At 38.1% G+C, this 14,131-nt stretch overlaps 1 protein-coding gene and 1 pseudogene across 3 annotated transcripts in view; one reads left to right on the top strand and one right to left on the bottom strand.

Moving 5' to 3' along the window:
* The window catches only part of SYT16 (synaptotagmin 16), a 284,745-nt gene that overhangs the window by 130,528 nt on the left and 140,086 nt on the right, over nt 1–14,131 (bottom strand). For 2 of the 3 annotated variants that reach the window (XM_003924412.3, XM_074393151.1), the window contains exon 1: nt 3,980–4,067. Coding sequence is in view for 1 of the 3 variants with exons in the window: in XM_074393152.1 (XP_074249253.1) it covers nt 3,980–4,159 (180 nt within the window). In the remaining 2 variants the exon portion in view is untranslated. Of the gene's footprint in view, nt 1–3,979; nt 4,160–14,131 lie in introns of those variants that run through there. The other variant, XM_074393152.1, reaches the window with a different exon arrangement.
* LOC101046593 (large ribosomal subunit protein uL6 pseudogene) lies at nt 7,349–8,000 on the top strand (annotated as a pseudogene).

Raw genomic sequence — 14,131 nt, forward strand, 5'->3', positions numbered from 1 at the left:
GCCCACCTCATTGCAAACCACAGTATCTCCCAGGCAGGCACACTGACTCATTCCTCTGCAATCTTCTCTGTCCCTGCTCGCACCACCAGGGTCAGGCAAAAATTTCTAAAACAAGGGTTCTCCTGCTCACCAGAGGAACTGGAGCAGCGGCATCTTCTCAAGTTCTCTCTCCTCCAGTACCACCAGTATACTAGCCCTCACCACAGCCCCCGAGGCCAACATGGGACACCAGTGAGACAGTCTCCTGCCACAATTTAAAAAGAAGCAAGCGGCACTCTCCTTTCCGACTCCCTCGGGCGTTTGAATTCCGACCTTCTTATCACAACCGGCCGGACTGAGTCCCACATCTGCCCTTTTTCTCCAAGTCTAGGAAAACACTTCAAAGTCTCCAAGCCTCTTTGTTTTCACTTTTTCAAGTCATGGTCTTCCCTTTCCAGAAGAGGAAAGCAGTTGTTCTTCCCTTCCCTGCCTGGGAGGAAATGTCTCCGTAGCACATTGTCTATCCTTTCTACATGATGCCTCTTAAAATGAAACTGTTTGAGCCAACTCCTAAATTTTGCTTTTCTAATATAAAGTGTTTTTTTGTGGGAGGGCAGCAAACAAAAAAAACAACCAAAATATTTCTCTCTCTCTCTCTCTCTCTCTCTCTCTCTCTCTCTCTCTCCACTCTCCTTCTCCCAAAGCTGAGCTTCTTTTAAAAACTGTTATCTCACTGTGACATTCTTATTTTTAATCATTTTTTCATATCAAAGCTGAGTATTGGCTTTTTTGTTACAACTGGTATCCATCCTTCCCCCAAAGCAATCACTGCCAATGAACAACACAAGAACTTTACATAAAGAAATCAAATAATGCACGTAAAATACTTAGCAGTAACAATGCATGTAAAATACTCAGCAATAGTAAATGCTAAATGAATGACAGATACAAATGATCATTATCTGTGTCATTATTATTATTACTATTACCTATATTGTCAGGAAAACACCATTCCAGTTTCTTTGTCCCCTTGCCTAAAATCAGACAGAATGACGTGTGTAAATTCTTTAAACTTTAAAATATATACAGCCTAAAGGAAAGCAAGGTATTTTTGTCAAGTAAATTATTTTGCATAGTAGGTTTGGAAAACAGCCACTTCTGCCTCTCTGATATTACCACATAATCAAAAAGAATTATTTTATTTTTCAGAACCTCACATATATTAGAGTAAAATGATTAATTCGGTTTCTGATACTCTTACCATTTTTTGATCAACAAAAATGGCAATCTCATATGGTTTAGTCTAAGAGTAGGATGGTCTTATTTGTATTAGGTCTCTTCCATTCATAGACTGAAAGCTAGAGAAGAAGTTGCTATGGTAACCCTAAGAACCAAACAGGATCACAGAATGAGAAGGGGAAAGCGTAGTCCAGACTCATCCATTTGCAAATGAAGACTTAAAGCTCAGAGAGGTGAAGTGAGTTTCCCAAAATACCGTGGCCAATTAGTGGCAAAACTAAGCTCTGTCTGTCTGTACTGGGCTTCTTCCCACCACACCAGGCTGCCTGCCTGCCTGCCTTCTTGATGTTTGTCAAAATATGTTAAGAACATCCCAGCTTCACTGAGAAATCAGTACCCTGAGGATAAGTAAGGCAAATATCAAAGGTTAGACACAATCCAGGGTAGAAGCATGTTTTTCAAAGACTTTTGGTAACAATAATTAAACTTGTAAAAGGAGAAATGTCAAAATTAAGGTGTTTGCTTTTTAGACATTACAATTTGGAGATTTTCCCGAAGAAACTATTTTTAAAGCTCCCTTTACATGACCCCACTCTGAATTTGAGACATGTATTTTTCAGTGTTTCTTGAGCGAACGGCTTTTTTCATGCTTTATTGTTATTGTTTCAACATTATCTTAAAATCTCAACTTATTTGCAAGTATAATTCATAAGTGTCTCTAAAATATTCAGATAAAATGTCAAACAAGACAAAAAGGAAACGTTTTAAATAGCTCTAACCTCAGTTCCTCATACCCATTATAGTTTGCAAAGGAGAAAACATCACCAACTTTAATCTCCCAATTTAAGTAATAAATACAACGCATTAATGAGTGATGTCACTCCTAGCAGCCATCACTGTGACTTGCTATTGCTGTTATGTTGCTATAGGCACTATACTGGTGTCTCTACAAAATTAATTCATTTGATCTAGGTTGACCCTGCAAGAGATTTACTGATAATCCCAATATGCAAAGGAGGAAACTGAAGTTCAGAATGGTTCCATAATTTGCCAAGGTCATATAACTAGTGAAGGGAGAGAAATAGAATCATGATGAATTCTACCTCCATACTACCCCATGACCAAACAGACATCTGTTCATCTCATTCACTTATGTCGCAGCTGGGACAGTAGCATCTAAACCATTCATAAGTCCCAGCTTTTGCATGGCAAGCTCTATTTTAAATATTCCATTCTATTTTCAGAATAAGTCATATGTCCCATGGGAAGTTCAAAAAATGGGGCCACTGCAGCAGCAGGAATGCCAGAGCAATTGCCAAATCTGCAATTTACACCTCTCTTATTATTATTATCTCCCATAGGGATTTAAAAATATGTCTGCACACTCTTTCTTTGATACTCCTCCTCAAAAAGTAGAACTGAATGTCCCAACTTTGAGCCTGAGCTGTGCTCAATGAATAAACAGAATGTGATAAAAGTGGCATCGTAAGACTTCCCAGACTAGGGCATAAAAAGAACAGTGACTCCTCTTTGCTTTCTCATGGATCTCTTACTCCAGGGAAAGCCAGCTGCCACATCATAAAGCACTCAAGTAGCCTTGTGGAGGGTTCCACATGGATAGGATCTGAGGTCATTTGCCATCCTAAGGGTGACCCCACCAGCCACAGTCCAGCCTTCAGATGACATTCTAACTGAAGCCTTCAGATGTTAGACATTCTAACTGCAGCCTTACAACAGACCCTGGTCTAGAACCATCCAGTTAAGCCACTTCTCAATTTCTGAACTTCAAAAACTGTGAGATAATGAATTTGTGTTGTTTTAAGCTACTAAGTTTTGGGATAATTTGTTATAAGCAATATATCACATGCCTTTATTCCTACATTATACCCTTCCTTATAACACGGCAAAAAAAAAGCTGATCTATGGCTACAAAGGCTGCCATATCAATAAGCCAAATATCCTCCTTGGTCCAGGCATACTTATAACACACCAAGACCACAGGATTCCTGGAGGGTACTCTCCTCAAGACTTTTGCTTCACTCAAAAAAGAAAATGTAAGGTTGCTCCTTGACCAGTTATATCATGCCCCATACCTTGTGAGGTATGGAAAAGGAGAGAAATAATCAGATTGCTAAAAAAAGAGCAAAGTTATTATCTGTAAGATAAGAGTACTCTCTTTAAACGCCCTGTGGGATAACCATCCTTCTGTGAGAACATCCTGTATCACAAAGTTCTAAGCTTCAGCAGTTGAAAATAGAATATGTCCTTTAAGAGCAGGAAATCAATTATTTCTTTAAGTGTATTATTTTCCCCCATCAAACTGAAGGTAGTTCAGTTTGAGTAAACAACATAGTATACTCAGTGAGCTTAAAGAATAAAAACCTCCCTTGGGAAAGGGAACATTGCCATGCAAGGTGGGACATGGTCCTGAGCACTGAAAAATCTCAAAAACAGCTAACAAGTGAAATGTCCACATCGTTCCAACATCATGAGACTAAAACACATCAAAGTTCTTGTCAAACAGAACACATTGTTTTTCTTCAAGCATTCCTTACAGGAAAACTCAACAGAGACTTCTAAAGAGCTAAGAAGATGGGAAGTGATGGCCAGAGCCTCTTCCCATCTGCTCCTCCTCGGAGGAGGAGAACATTACTTTCATAAAGATAACATATTCTTTAGTAAAGTCCATTCATCACGTCCACCCTGACCCAGACCACAGCAAGCTGCCAAGCCCAGGAGAATTTGAAGTGTTCACGCTTACCCAGCCCCTTGTGGGTCCCAGTCTTGTCTTTAGAGTGTTTTCTTTTCCCTCGATGTTCCAGGAAAGGAAGGCCTCCTATTGTTTCAAAACACAGCTTCTTGTTGATGAAGAGGAATAGGACGGCCAGAAGAACAATAAAGACCCCAACAGCAGACAAAAAGCCAATGGCTTCAGGCGTGACTGGTGAAAGAACACAAAGGGAAAAAAAAATATCACAATTAGAGTGACCTTAGTTTCGGTTCTAACAAATTATGATCAATGCTACTCAGAATCTTTACTTTTATTAATGAGAAATGACAAATACTCTACAAGTCCTGACTCTGGCTGACATCCCCCAAGACTGTGTACAGGGGAAGAAAAGGACCGTTCACCAGTACGTCCTGCTATGCTGGCCCCTCAGATGAGAGAACTCTCTGCCTTCGAATGTGCAGTTTCTTCTATGTGGAGCACAACTTTTCTTGCTCATATCCTCAGCCCAGTATTCAACTTCAGACACACAAACCACAAAAAAGAGTTCAATCAAATGGATTTATTTTGCATATTTGATGCAAATCTCCAAAAATACAGCTGCCTAAAGCTTACACAATCATCACTTGAGACAAATTTTCAGATGGATATTTCCATCAATATTAGCGATTGGAGGGAAAGTCACTTCCTGGATACATTTTTGCATATCCAGCTGTGTAACAATTTGATCATGGTTATCAACAGCAATAAGAAAATTACTAATTCATGCCATCCATACAAGAAATACAAATTATAGTTTTTACTACTAATATTTTAGAATTTTGGAAGATGAAATTCCATTTCTTCCTTCATCTCCTTCTTCTCCTCCTCATCATCAACAGTGTCAAAAAACTCAGCCCTTTAACTGGCCTAGGTAATACCCAGTATGCCTCAAAGAGTCCTAGCCATTGCTTTCAGCTATGAGTATATATAACAGGGAGACCAGAGCTAGTTCAGAGGTTAGGGAAGAATCCTCTAAGGAAGTAACATATGAGCTAAAATAACATTCAGTAAAGACATCCAGAAATTAACTTGTATAGCAGAGTTAGATTACAGAACAAATGTCATTAAGAATCACTCAAGGGAACTGGGTATATGTGAATGCTTATGAAAAGGAATCTCCTTAGAGCACCTTTAATCACTGGACAGGTTTAATACACGATTTAATAACACAAAGCCTTAATAATATGAAGGGATAATACTCACCTAAACCTACTATCCAGATAAATAGAGAAAAGATGAATAAAACCAATCCTAATACCTTGAAAAGATAAAGAAATATGTGATACCACCTTACTGAATCAAACCTAGTGGCAAGCCAATATAAGAACTAACGAAACAAAAATAGCAGGCAAGATAACAGCTTTATATCTTGTGAAATAATAGCAGTGTCCGCTATCAAAACCAACACATACCATGAAAAATTAATTACATGCACACTGACTATGCCCTCTCCCTTCAGAAGCAGTACCCGGTAGTAGTAGTTATAGGCAAGGGATCAGCAGTCACAGTGCTGGGTTGAAATGACACTACCACTTACTATCTGTGTGACCTTCAACAAATTATTTAACCTCTTTGTGCTCCAGTTTGCTAAACTGTAAAATGAGAAAATAAATACAGCCACATCAAAGATAAAAAGAGGTAACACATGGAAAGTAATCGGTGTGGCACTTGACAGAGTCCTTAAACAGGAGTAAACCATCTTTCTCAACATCACTAACCAACTTCCCAGGGCTACTAAAATATCTAGAAATGGTGAACTATGGGATGGATCAGCTGCTTTGTACTCAATGGGAGCTCTGGATCCCATCCGCCTCTCCTCTCTAGCTTTTAGCCTGTCACTCCTGTACTGTCAGTCACCTTCCCTTGTGGATGCAGCATCTTCCTCATTTGCATGAAAAATGCACCAAGTGTCTCCCATCCTTCAAAATTCCTTCCTTACCACCACATGCTCCACAACCACACCCCTTTATCATCTTCTTTCCACAATCAACCACTTAAAAGTATTTTCTACACTCATCACCATTTGTTTTTTTCTGAAACAGAGTCTTACTCTGGCACTCAGGCTAGAGTGCAGTGGCGCCATCTCAGCTCACTGCAACCTCTGCCTCCCAGGTTTAAGCGATTCTCATGCCTCAGCCTCTTAAGTAGCTGGGATTTCAGGCATATGCCACTACGCCCAGCTAATTTTTGTATTTTTAGTAGAAATAGGGTTTTGGTATGTTGCCCAGGCTGGTCTTGAACTCCTGACCTCAAGTGATCCACCCGCCTCAGCCTCCCAAAGTGTTAGGATTACAGGTGTGAGCCACCACGCCCAGCCTCATCTCTACTTTCTTACCTCTAAAGTCACTGGTATTTACCACTGACCTCCCTGTTTCTAGTCTTGCCCCCTCTGAGGTCCGTTCTCACACAGTAGCCAGAACAATCCTTTCGAAATGTGTAAGTCACTTCATTTGTAAGTTTGTTCAGTTGCCCTTCTAAAGCTTTCTGTAGCAGGTTGAACTGTGGCCTCAAGGACATACGTTCACCACAAGTCTCAGAAGATGATCCTATTTGGAATAAAGGTCTTTGAAGGGGTAATTAGGGTAAGGATTTTGAAACGAGTTCATCCCAGATTAGGGTGGTATGTAAATTCAATGATGAGTGCCCTTATGAGCAAAAAAAGAAGGCACTGAGAGATGAAAGCCCAAGACAGAGATTCGAGTTTTGCAACCTCGAGTTAAGGGTGTGAAGGGTGGCCAGCAGTCACCAGGAGCTAAAAGACAGGCATGGAACAGTTTCTCCCTCGGAGCCTCCAGGGAACCAACCTGCCAACCCCCTGATTTTGAACTACTGGCCTCCAAAACTGTGACAGTAGATTTCTGTTGTCTGAAGCCACCAAGTTTGTGGTAATTTGTTGCAGTAACCCTAGGAAACAAATACACCATCCAATGGCTTCCCATTACCCAAAGGAAAATCCGAATTCCCTAACTCAGTGTATAAGGCCCTTCATGACCTGGATACTGATTCCAGCCTTTATCACTCATTAATCCCCAACACCAAACTCTTTCTTGTCACTGTGTTCACCTATTTCTGGTTCCCTAAACGCAGGTCATACCTCCAGATCATGGCATATTTTAACTCCCTGGGACAATTCCTCCTCTGGCTACTCTGACACCGTGCTTCCTTTGAAAACGTTTCCTGTTCTACTAGACAAGGCTGGATACTTCCACAGTGTATTGCCACCTACTGAACCCTTGACAGCTTCTTGAACCAATTTCAAATGTTAAATTTTAAACTCACAACAACAGGAAGTATGTCTGAGTTACTCATTGTACTCTCAGCAGCTAGCATACGGTAAATATTCAATAGATAGATATACAAGTACGTGATGAGGAAAGACGTTCCTTCTTTGCTGCGTTTACTGCGAGAATGAAGACCATTCTCAGCAATCAGACTGTCGACATTCCAGAAAATGTCGACATTACTCTGAAGGGACGCACAGTTATCGTGAAGGGCCCCAGAGGAACCCTGCGGAGGGACTTCAATCACATCAATGTAGAACTCAGTCTTCTTGGAAAGAAAAAAAAGAGGCTCCGGGTTGACAAATGGTGGGGTAACCGAAAGGAACTGGCTACTGTTCGGACTATTTGTAGTCATGTACAGAACATGATCAAGGGTGTTACGCCGGGCTTCCGTTACAAGATGAGGTCTGTGTATGCTCACTTCCCCATCAACGTCGTTATCCAGGAGAATGGGTCTCTTGTTGAAATCCGAAATTTCTTGGGTGAAAAATACATCCGCAGGGTTCGAATGAGACCAGGTGTTGCTTGTTCAGTATCTCAAGCCCAGAAAGATGAATTAATCCTTGAAGGAAATGACATTGAGCTTGTTTCAAATTCAGCGGCTTTGATTCAGCAAGCTAGTTAAAAACAAGGATATCCGGAAATTTTTGGATGGTATCTATGTCTCTGAAAAAGGAACTGTTCAGCAGGCTGACGAGTAAGACCTTAGAGTTGTCCAGCTACAGAAACAAGATGCCTATCATACCTAAGACTTACTTGTGATACTTCAATGATGCAATAAAAGACCTACTCATTTGGAAAAAAAAAAAAAAATTCAATAGATAATTTGTTGCCTGAATAAATATTGGAACTCTTCTATGTTACAACACGTTGGCAAATGTGCCTATCAGCGAAAACTCTTGGAAAGATATATCTCAAGGGGTCAGTAAAACTCCCAACATGGGATATGATCTATGTTAAGAAAGGTCTTAGGAAAAAGAACATTCATATATAAGCAGAAACATTTGCATTCATAATGTCATTAATTAATGAAACTGTTTATTTTTAAATAAAGTATCTTTTTCCATCATAAAAGCAGTATGAAACTCACTACATAAAATCTGCAAAATATGGAAAAAGACAAAACAACACTACTAAGATTTTGTGTGCTTCCTTTCAGTCACAGCTACTTGGCAAATATAAAATTGTAAAGACTTCACTATTTTGGCTTATAAATATTTTTACTGATTAGAAAGTTTTAATTATTTTTAAAGAAAGTAAAGAAAAATAAATCATGTGTACAGTAGAATGTTTGGAAAATATTAGAAAATATTTAAATGATGATAATGGTCAATCTTAACACCCGTCACTGTTAAGATTTTAGCTTGGTAAATAATTTTTTCTTAACTACTTTTTGTCGTAACTGAGATACTACTGTATATGCTTATATTAATAAATTTAACATAAAAACATTCCCAGATTGAAGGTAATATGAAGAGATTATTCTATATAATCTCCAGAGACACAAGAAAAAGTCTAGAAAATGGCCCTTATGTTACTCAAAATAACTGCTTTTTTGGAGAAGAAACATTTTTGTTAATAACAATTCTTGTAGCAATGGCTTAACTATGGATGGGTAAAAAATGTTTAGGTAAGTCCCAATTTTTTTTTTCATGGAATTATATAGACATTGCTCCATAAATAAGTGTGGTGCTACAGCTTACTTTTTGTTACTGTATGGGCAACGGAATTTTTCAGTCTGTATGCTCCTAGAACTTTTTCCTTTATAACACAAAAATTTTACCAGAATGTATCTTTCTATTAGTCTCTTTTGCTCATTTTTCCTGGAAGACAGATTTCGTCACATATCCACAGTTTTTTTCAAGCTTAGGAGAGTTTTCTTTGATTGCATCTTTGATAATTTCTTCTATTTCAACTGCTCTTGCTCTGTATTAAACAATGTTACTATTTATTCAGCTACAAACTTTCATTTTTCTCAATTTTTTTCCTCTACAATCTGACAGATCTTAAACATTCCCTACACCTATTCATTAAATTAAAGAAGTTAAAATATGCTCATAACCACTCTGCCATAAGCACTATTATGACCTTTTAATATCTAAGTCATAGACAAACAGTGAAGATATGGTCTTTTTCCATCCTTTCAGGCTGGGGCAGGGGTGACGGGTGGGGAACATTAGAAATAAGTTCAAGTCTAGCTAAGGAGAGAAAAAGTTTAGTTCAGTTAGATAAAGGCAAGTTTGGTTATCTCAAAAGAGTTCATGTTTCTTCCAGAATCTGTTAATGTCAATTTAATCTTTTTCTGTGCTTATGAGTACTTAGTGGGAAGTCTAAAGAGGTACATGAAGGACTGCTAGCCATAGCTATGTTAAACTGTAGATTAGATTACGTGCTTTCTAAATAAGTAGAGTGTCATAAAAATGACTCAGAAGGCGGCAGCAACACAAGACTTATACAGGATTGCCAAATCAGGGTTGCACAAAAACTGCCCTGTTTAGACATGCTTAAAATTCCAAATATAATTCAGCAATTCCACTCCTAGGTATGCACCCAAGAGAACTGAAAACGCAGTCATACCTTGGATATGGCACAGATTTAGCTCCAGACCATCACAATAAAGCAAATATCACAATAAAGCAAGACACACAATTTTTTTTTGCTTCCCAGTGCACATAAAAGTTATATTTACACTACACTGTAGTGTATTAAATACACAATAGCAGGATGTCTTTAAAAATCATGTATATAACTTAATTAAAAATACTTTATTTCTAAAATTCACTGATCCCTCAATGAAACATCATCTTTTTGTGTACAGTGGTTTGTCTCAATGTCAATGGCTGTTGAATGATCAGGGTGGGTGGCTGCTGAAGGTTAGGGTGGTTGTTATCTTAAAATAAGACAACAGTGAGATTTGCCTCATTGATTGACTTTACCTTTCATGAAAGATTTCTCTGTAGCATATGATGCTGTTTGAGAGCATTTTATCCACAGCAGAACTTTTCAAAGTCCTCTCAAACTTTTCCACTGCTATAGCAACTAAGTTTATGCAACATCCTAAATCCTTTGTTGTCATTTCAACAATGTTTATAGCATCTTCACCTGGAGTAGATTTTATTTCAAGAAACCACTTTCTTTGCTCATCTATAAGAAGGCGACTTTTCATCTGTTCAAGTTTGAGCATGAGATTGCAGCAATCCAGTCATGTCTTTAGGCTGCACTTCTAATTCTAGTTTGCTGGCTATTTCCATCACATTTGCAGTTACTTCGTCAACTGAAATCTTGAGCACTAGAAAGTCATCCAAGAGGGTTGGAATGAACTTCTTCCAAATTCCTGTTAATATTGATATTTTGATCTCCCATGAATCATAAATGTCCTTAATACCATCTAGAGTGGTAAACCTTTCCAAATGTTTTCAATTTTCTTTGGCCATATAAGTGAGAGGAATCACTATCTGTGGAAACTGTAGCCTTACAAAACTTATTTACTAAAGAACTTGAAAGTTGAACTTACTCCAACGTGGATGTTGTGGTAGCAGGCATGTAAACAACATTTATCTCTTTGTACATCTCCATCAGGGCTCTTGCATGACCAGTTGCACTGTCAGTGAGCAATAATATTTTGGAAAGGAGTCTTCTTTTTCTGAGCAGTAGGTCTCAACAGCAGGCTTACAATATTCAGTAAACCATTCTATAAACAGCTGCACTGTCATCCAGGCTTTGTAGTTCCATTTCTAAAGCACAGGCAGACTACACTGAGCATGATTCTTAAGGGTTCTGGAATTTTTGGAATGGTTAACGAGCATTGGCTTCAACTTAAAGTCACCAGCTACATTAGCCCTTACCAAGAGGGTCAGCTTGTTCTTTGAAACTTTGAAGCTAAGGATTGACGCTCCTCTCTAGTTATGAAAATTCTAGATGGCATCTTCTTCCAATAGAAGACTGTTTGGTCTACATTGAAAATCTGACCTTAGATAGACCATCTGTATAACTTGCTGCTGCTACATCAGTACTTGCTGCTTCACTTTGCACTTTTATGTAACAAAGACAGCTTTTTTCCTTGAACTTCATGAATCAACTTCTTCTGGCTTCAAGCTTTTCTTCTGCAGCTTCCTGACCTCTCTCAACCTTCATAGAATCAAAGAAAGTTAAGGTTTTACTCTGGATGCATTGCCTTAAGGAAATGCAGTAGCTGGTTTGATTTTCTATCCAGACCACCAAAACCTTCACCAAATCAGCAATAAGGCTGTTTTGCTTTCTTATCATTTGTGAGCTCACTAGAGTAGCAATTTTCATTTTCTTCAAGGACTTTTCCTTTGCTTCCACCATTTGGCTAACTATTTGGTATAAGAGATCTAGCTTTTGGCTTATCTTGGCTTTGGACATGTCTTGCTCATGACCTATAATAATTTTCAGCTTTTGATTTAAAGTGAGAGACTCTTCCTTCCACTTGAACACTTAGAGGCCATTGGAGGGTTGTTAATTGGCCTAATTTTAACATTGTTGTGTCTCAAGGAATAGGAAGGTGTAAGGAGAGGAAGAGAAATGGAGGAACAACTGGTTGGTGGGGCACTCAGAACTTACACAATATTTATTAAGTTTAGCGTCTTCCAGGAAACCTAATGCAGCTCTAGAAACTGACACTAAGGAAATGGAGATACATAAACTGCTTGACAAATACATCAAAATAACCATCTTTAAAATGCTCAGTGAGTCACCAGAAAAACAAATAAACTGATGACATCAGGAAAACAATACGTGATCAAAATGAAAAGTACAATTAAGAAATAGAAGCCACAAGAAAGAAGCAAACACTGGAATTGAAGATACAATGTCTGAAGAGAGAGCTTCAACGTAATCAAGAAGAATAAACAATGAGTGAACTCAAAGACAAGTCATTTGAAATTATACAGTCAGAAAAACAGAAAGAAAAGAATGAAAAGAGTAAAGAAAGTCTGTAAGACTCATGAGACACTGTCAGGTGAACCAATATATGCATTATGAAAGTCCAAGAAGGCAAATACAGAAAAGGGCAAAAGCATACTTAAGAAAATAATCACCAAAACTTCCTAAATACTGGGAGGAACATAGACATCCAGATTCACGAATCCCAAAACTCCCTAAATAGATTGCACGCAAAAAAAATCTAAACTGAGTCACATTCGAATTAAATTGCCAAAAGTCAAAGAGAAAGAAAGAATTTTGAAAGAATTGAGAGAAAAGACACATGTCACATTCAAAGGACCCCCAAACAGACTATCAATTAATTTCCCAGCAGAAATCTTGCAGGACAGAAGACAATAGGATGATGTAAGTACTGGGGAAAAAAACTGCAAAACAAAACTATTTACCTGGCAAGACTGCTTTTAACTTTTAAGTTTAGGGCTATATAAGCAGGTTTGTTATATAGGTAAATTGGATGTCACAGGGGTTTGGTGTATAGATTATTTATCACCCAGATAATAAGCATAGTATCCAATAAGCAGTTTTTCAAATCTCACCCTCCTCCCATTCTCTGTCCTTAAGTAGGCCCTGGTGTCTGTTGTTCCCTTCTTTGTGTCCATATGTTCTCAATGTTTAGCTCCCACTTATAAGTGAGAATATGTGGTATTTAGTTTTCTGTTCTGTTAGTTCACTTAGGATAATGGTCTGCAGCTCCATCCATGTTGTTGCAAAGGACATAATCTCATTCTTTTTTATGGCTCTGTTTTATTCCACAGTATACATGTACCACATTTTCTTTATCAAGTCTACCATTGATGGGCTTTTAGGTTGATTCCATGACTTTGCTATTGTGAATGGTACTGCAGTGAACATACACATGCAGGTGTCTTTATGATAGAATAATTTCTATTCCTTTGGCTATATAATCACTAATGGGAATGGTGGGTTGAATGGTAATTCTGTTTTAAATTATTTCAGAAATCACTATCCTGCTTTCCACAATAGCTAAACTAATTTACATTCCCACCAGCAGTGTATAAGTGTTCTCTTTTCTCCACAACATTACCAGTCTGTTATTTTTTGACTTTTTAATAATATTCATTGTGACTAGTGTAAGATAGTGTCAACTTGTGGTTTTGATTTGCATTTATATAATGATTGGTGACATTGAGCATTTCTTCACATACTTGTTGGCCCATGTATGTCTTTTGAAAAGTGTCTGTTCATGTCCTTTTCCCACTCTTTAATGAGGTTGCTCATTTTTGCTTGTAAATTGAAGTTTCTTATAGATTCTTAATATTAGACCTTTGATGGATGCATATTTTGTAAATAGTTTCTCCCATTCTGTAGGTTGTTAGTTTACTCTGTTGATGTGCAGAAGTTCTTTCATTTTAATTAGGTCTCATGTGTCAGTTTTTGTCATTGTTGCAATTGCTTTTGGCATCTTTGTCATAAAATCTTTGCCAGGATTGATGTCTAGAATGGTATGTCCTAAGTTATCTTCCAGGGTTTTTATAGTTTTAGGTTTTACATTTAAATGTTTGATCCATTTTGAGTTAATTTTTTGTATATGGTATAAGAAAGGTGCCCAGTTTTAATTTTCCACATATGGCTAGCCAGTTATCCCAGCACCATTTATTGAATAGGCAGTCTTTTCCTCATCATTTGTTTTTGTTGACTTTGTCAAATATCAGACGATTGTAGGTGTGTGGCATTACTTCTGGGCTCTCTATTTTGTTCCACTGGTCTATGTATCTGTTTCTGTACTAATACCATGCTGTTTTGGTTACTGTAGCCTTGTAGGGTATTTTGAATTCAAGAAATATGATGCCTCCCAGCTCTGTTCCAACATCATACTGAATGGGCAAAAGCTGGAAGCATTCCCCTTGAAAAACAGCACAAGACAAGGATGGCCTCT

The sequence above is a fragment of the Saimiri boliviensis genome, chromosome 2, assembly GCF_048565385.1.
Source record: "Saimiri boliviensis isolate mSaiBol1 chromosome 2, mSaiBol1.pri, whole genome shotgun sequence".
Taxonomy (NCBI): Eukaryota; Metazoa; Chordata; class Mammalia; order Primates; family Cebidae; genus Saimiri; species Saimiri boliviensis.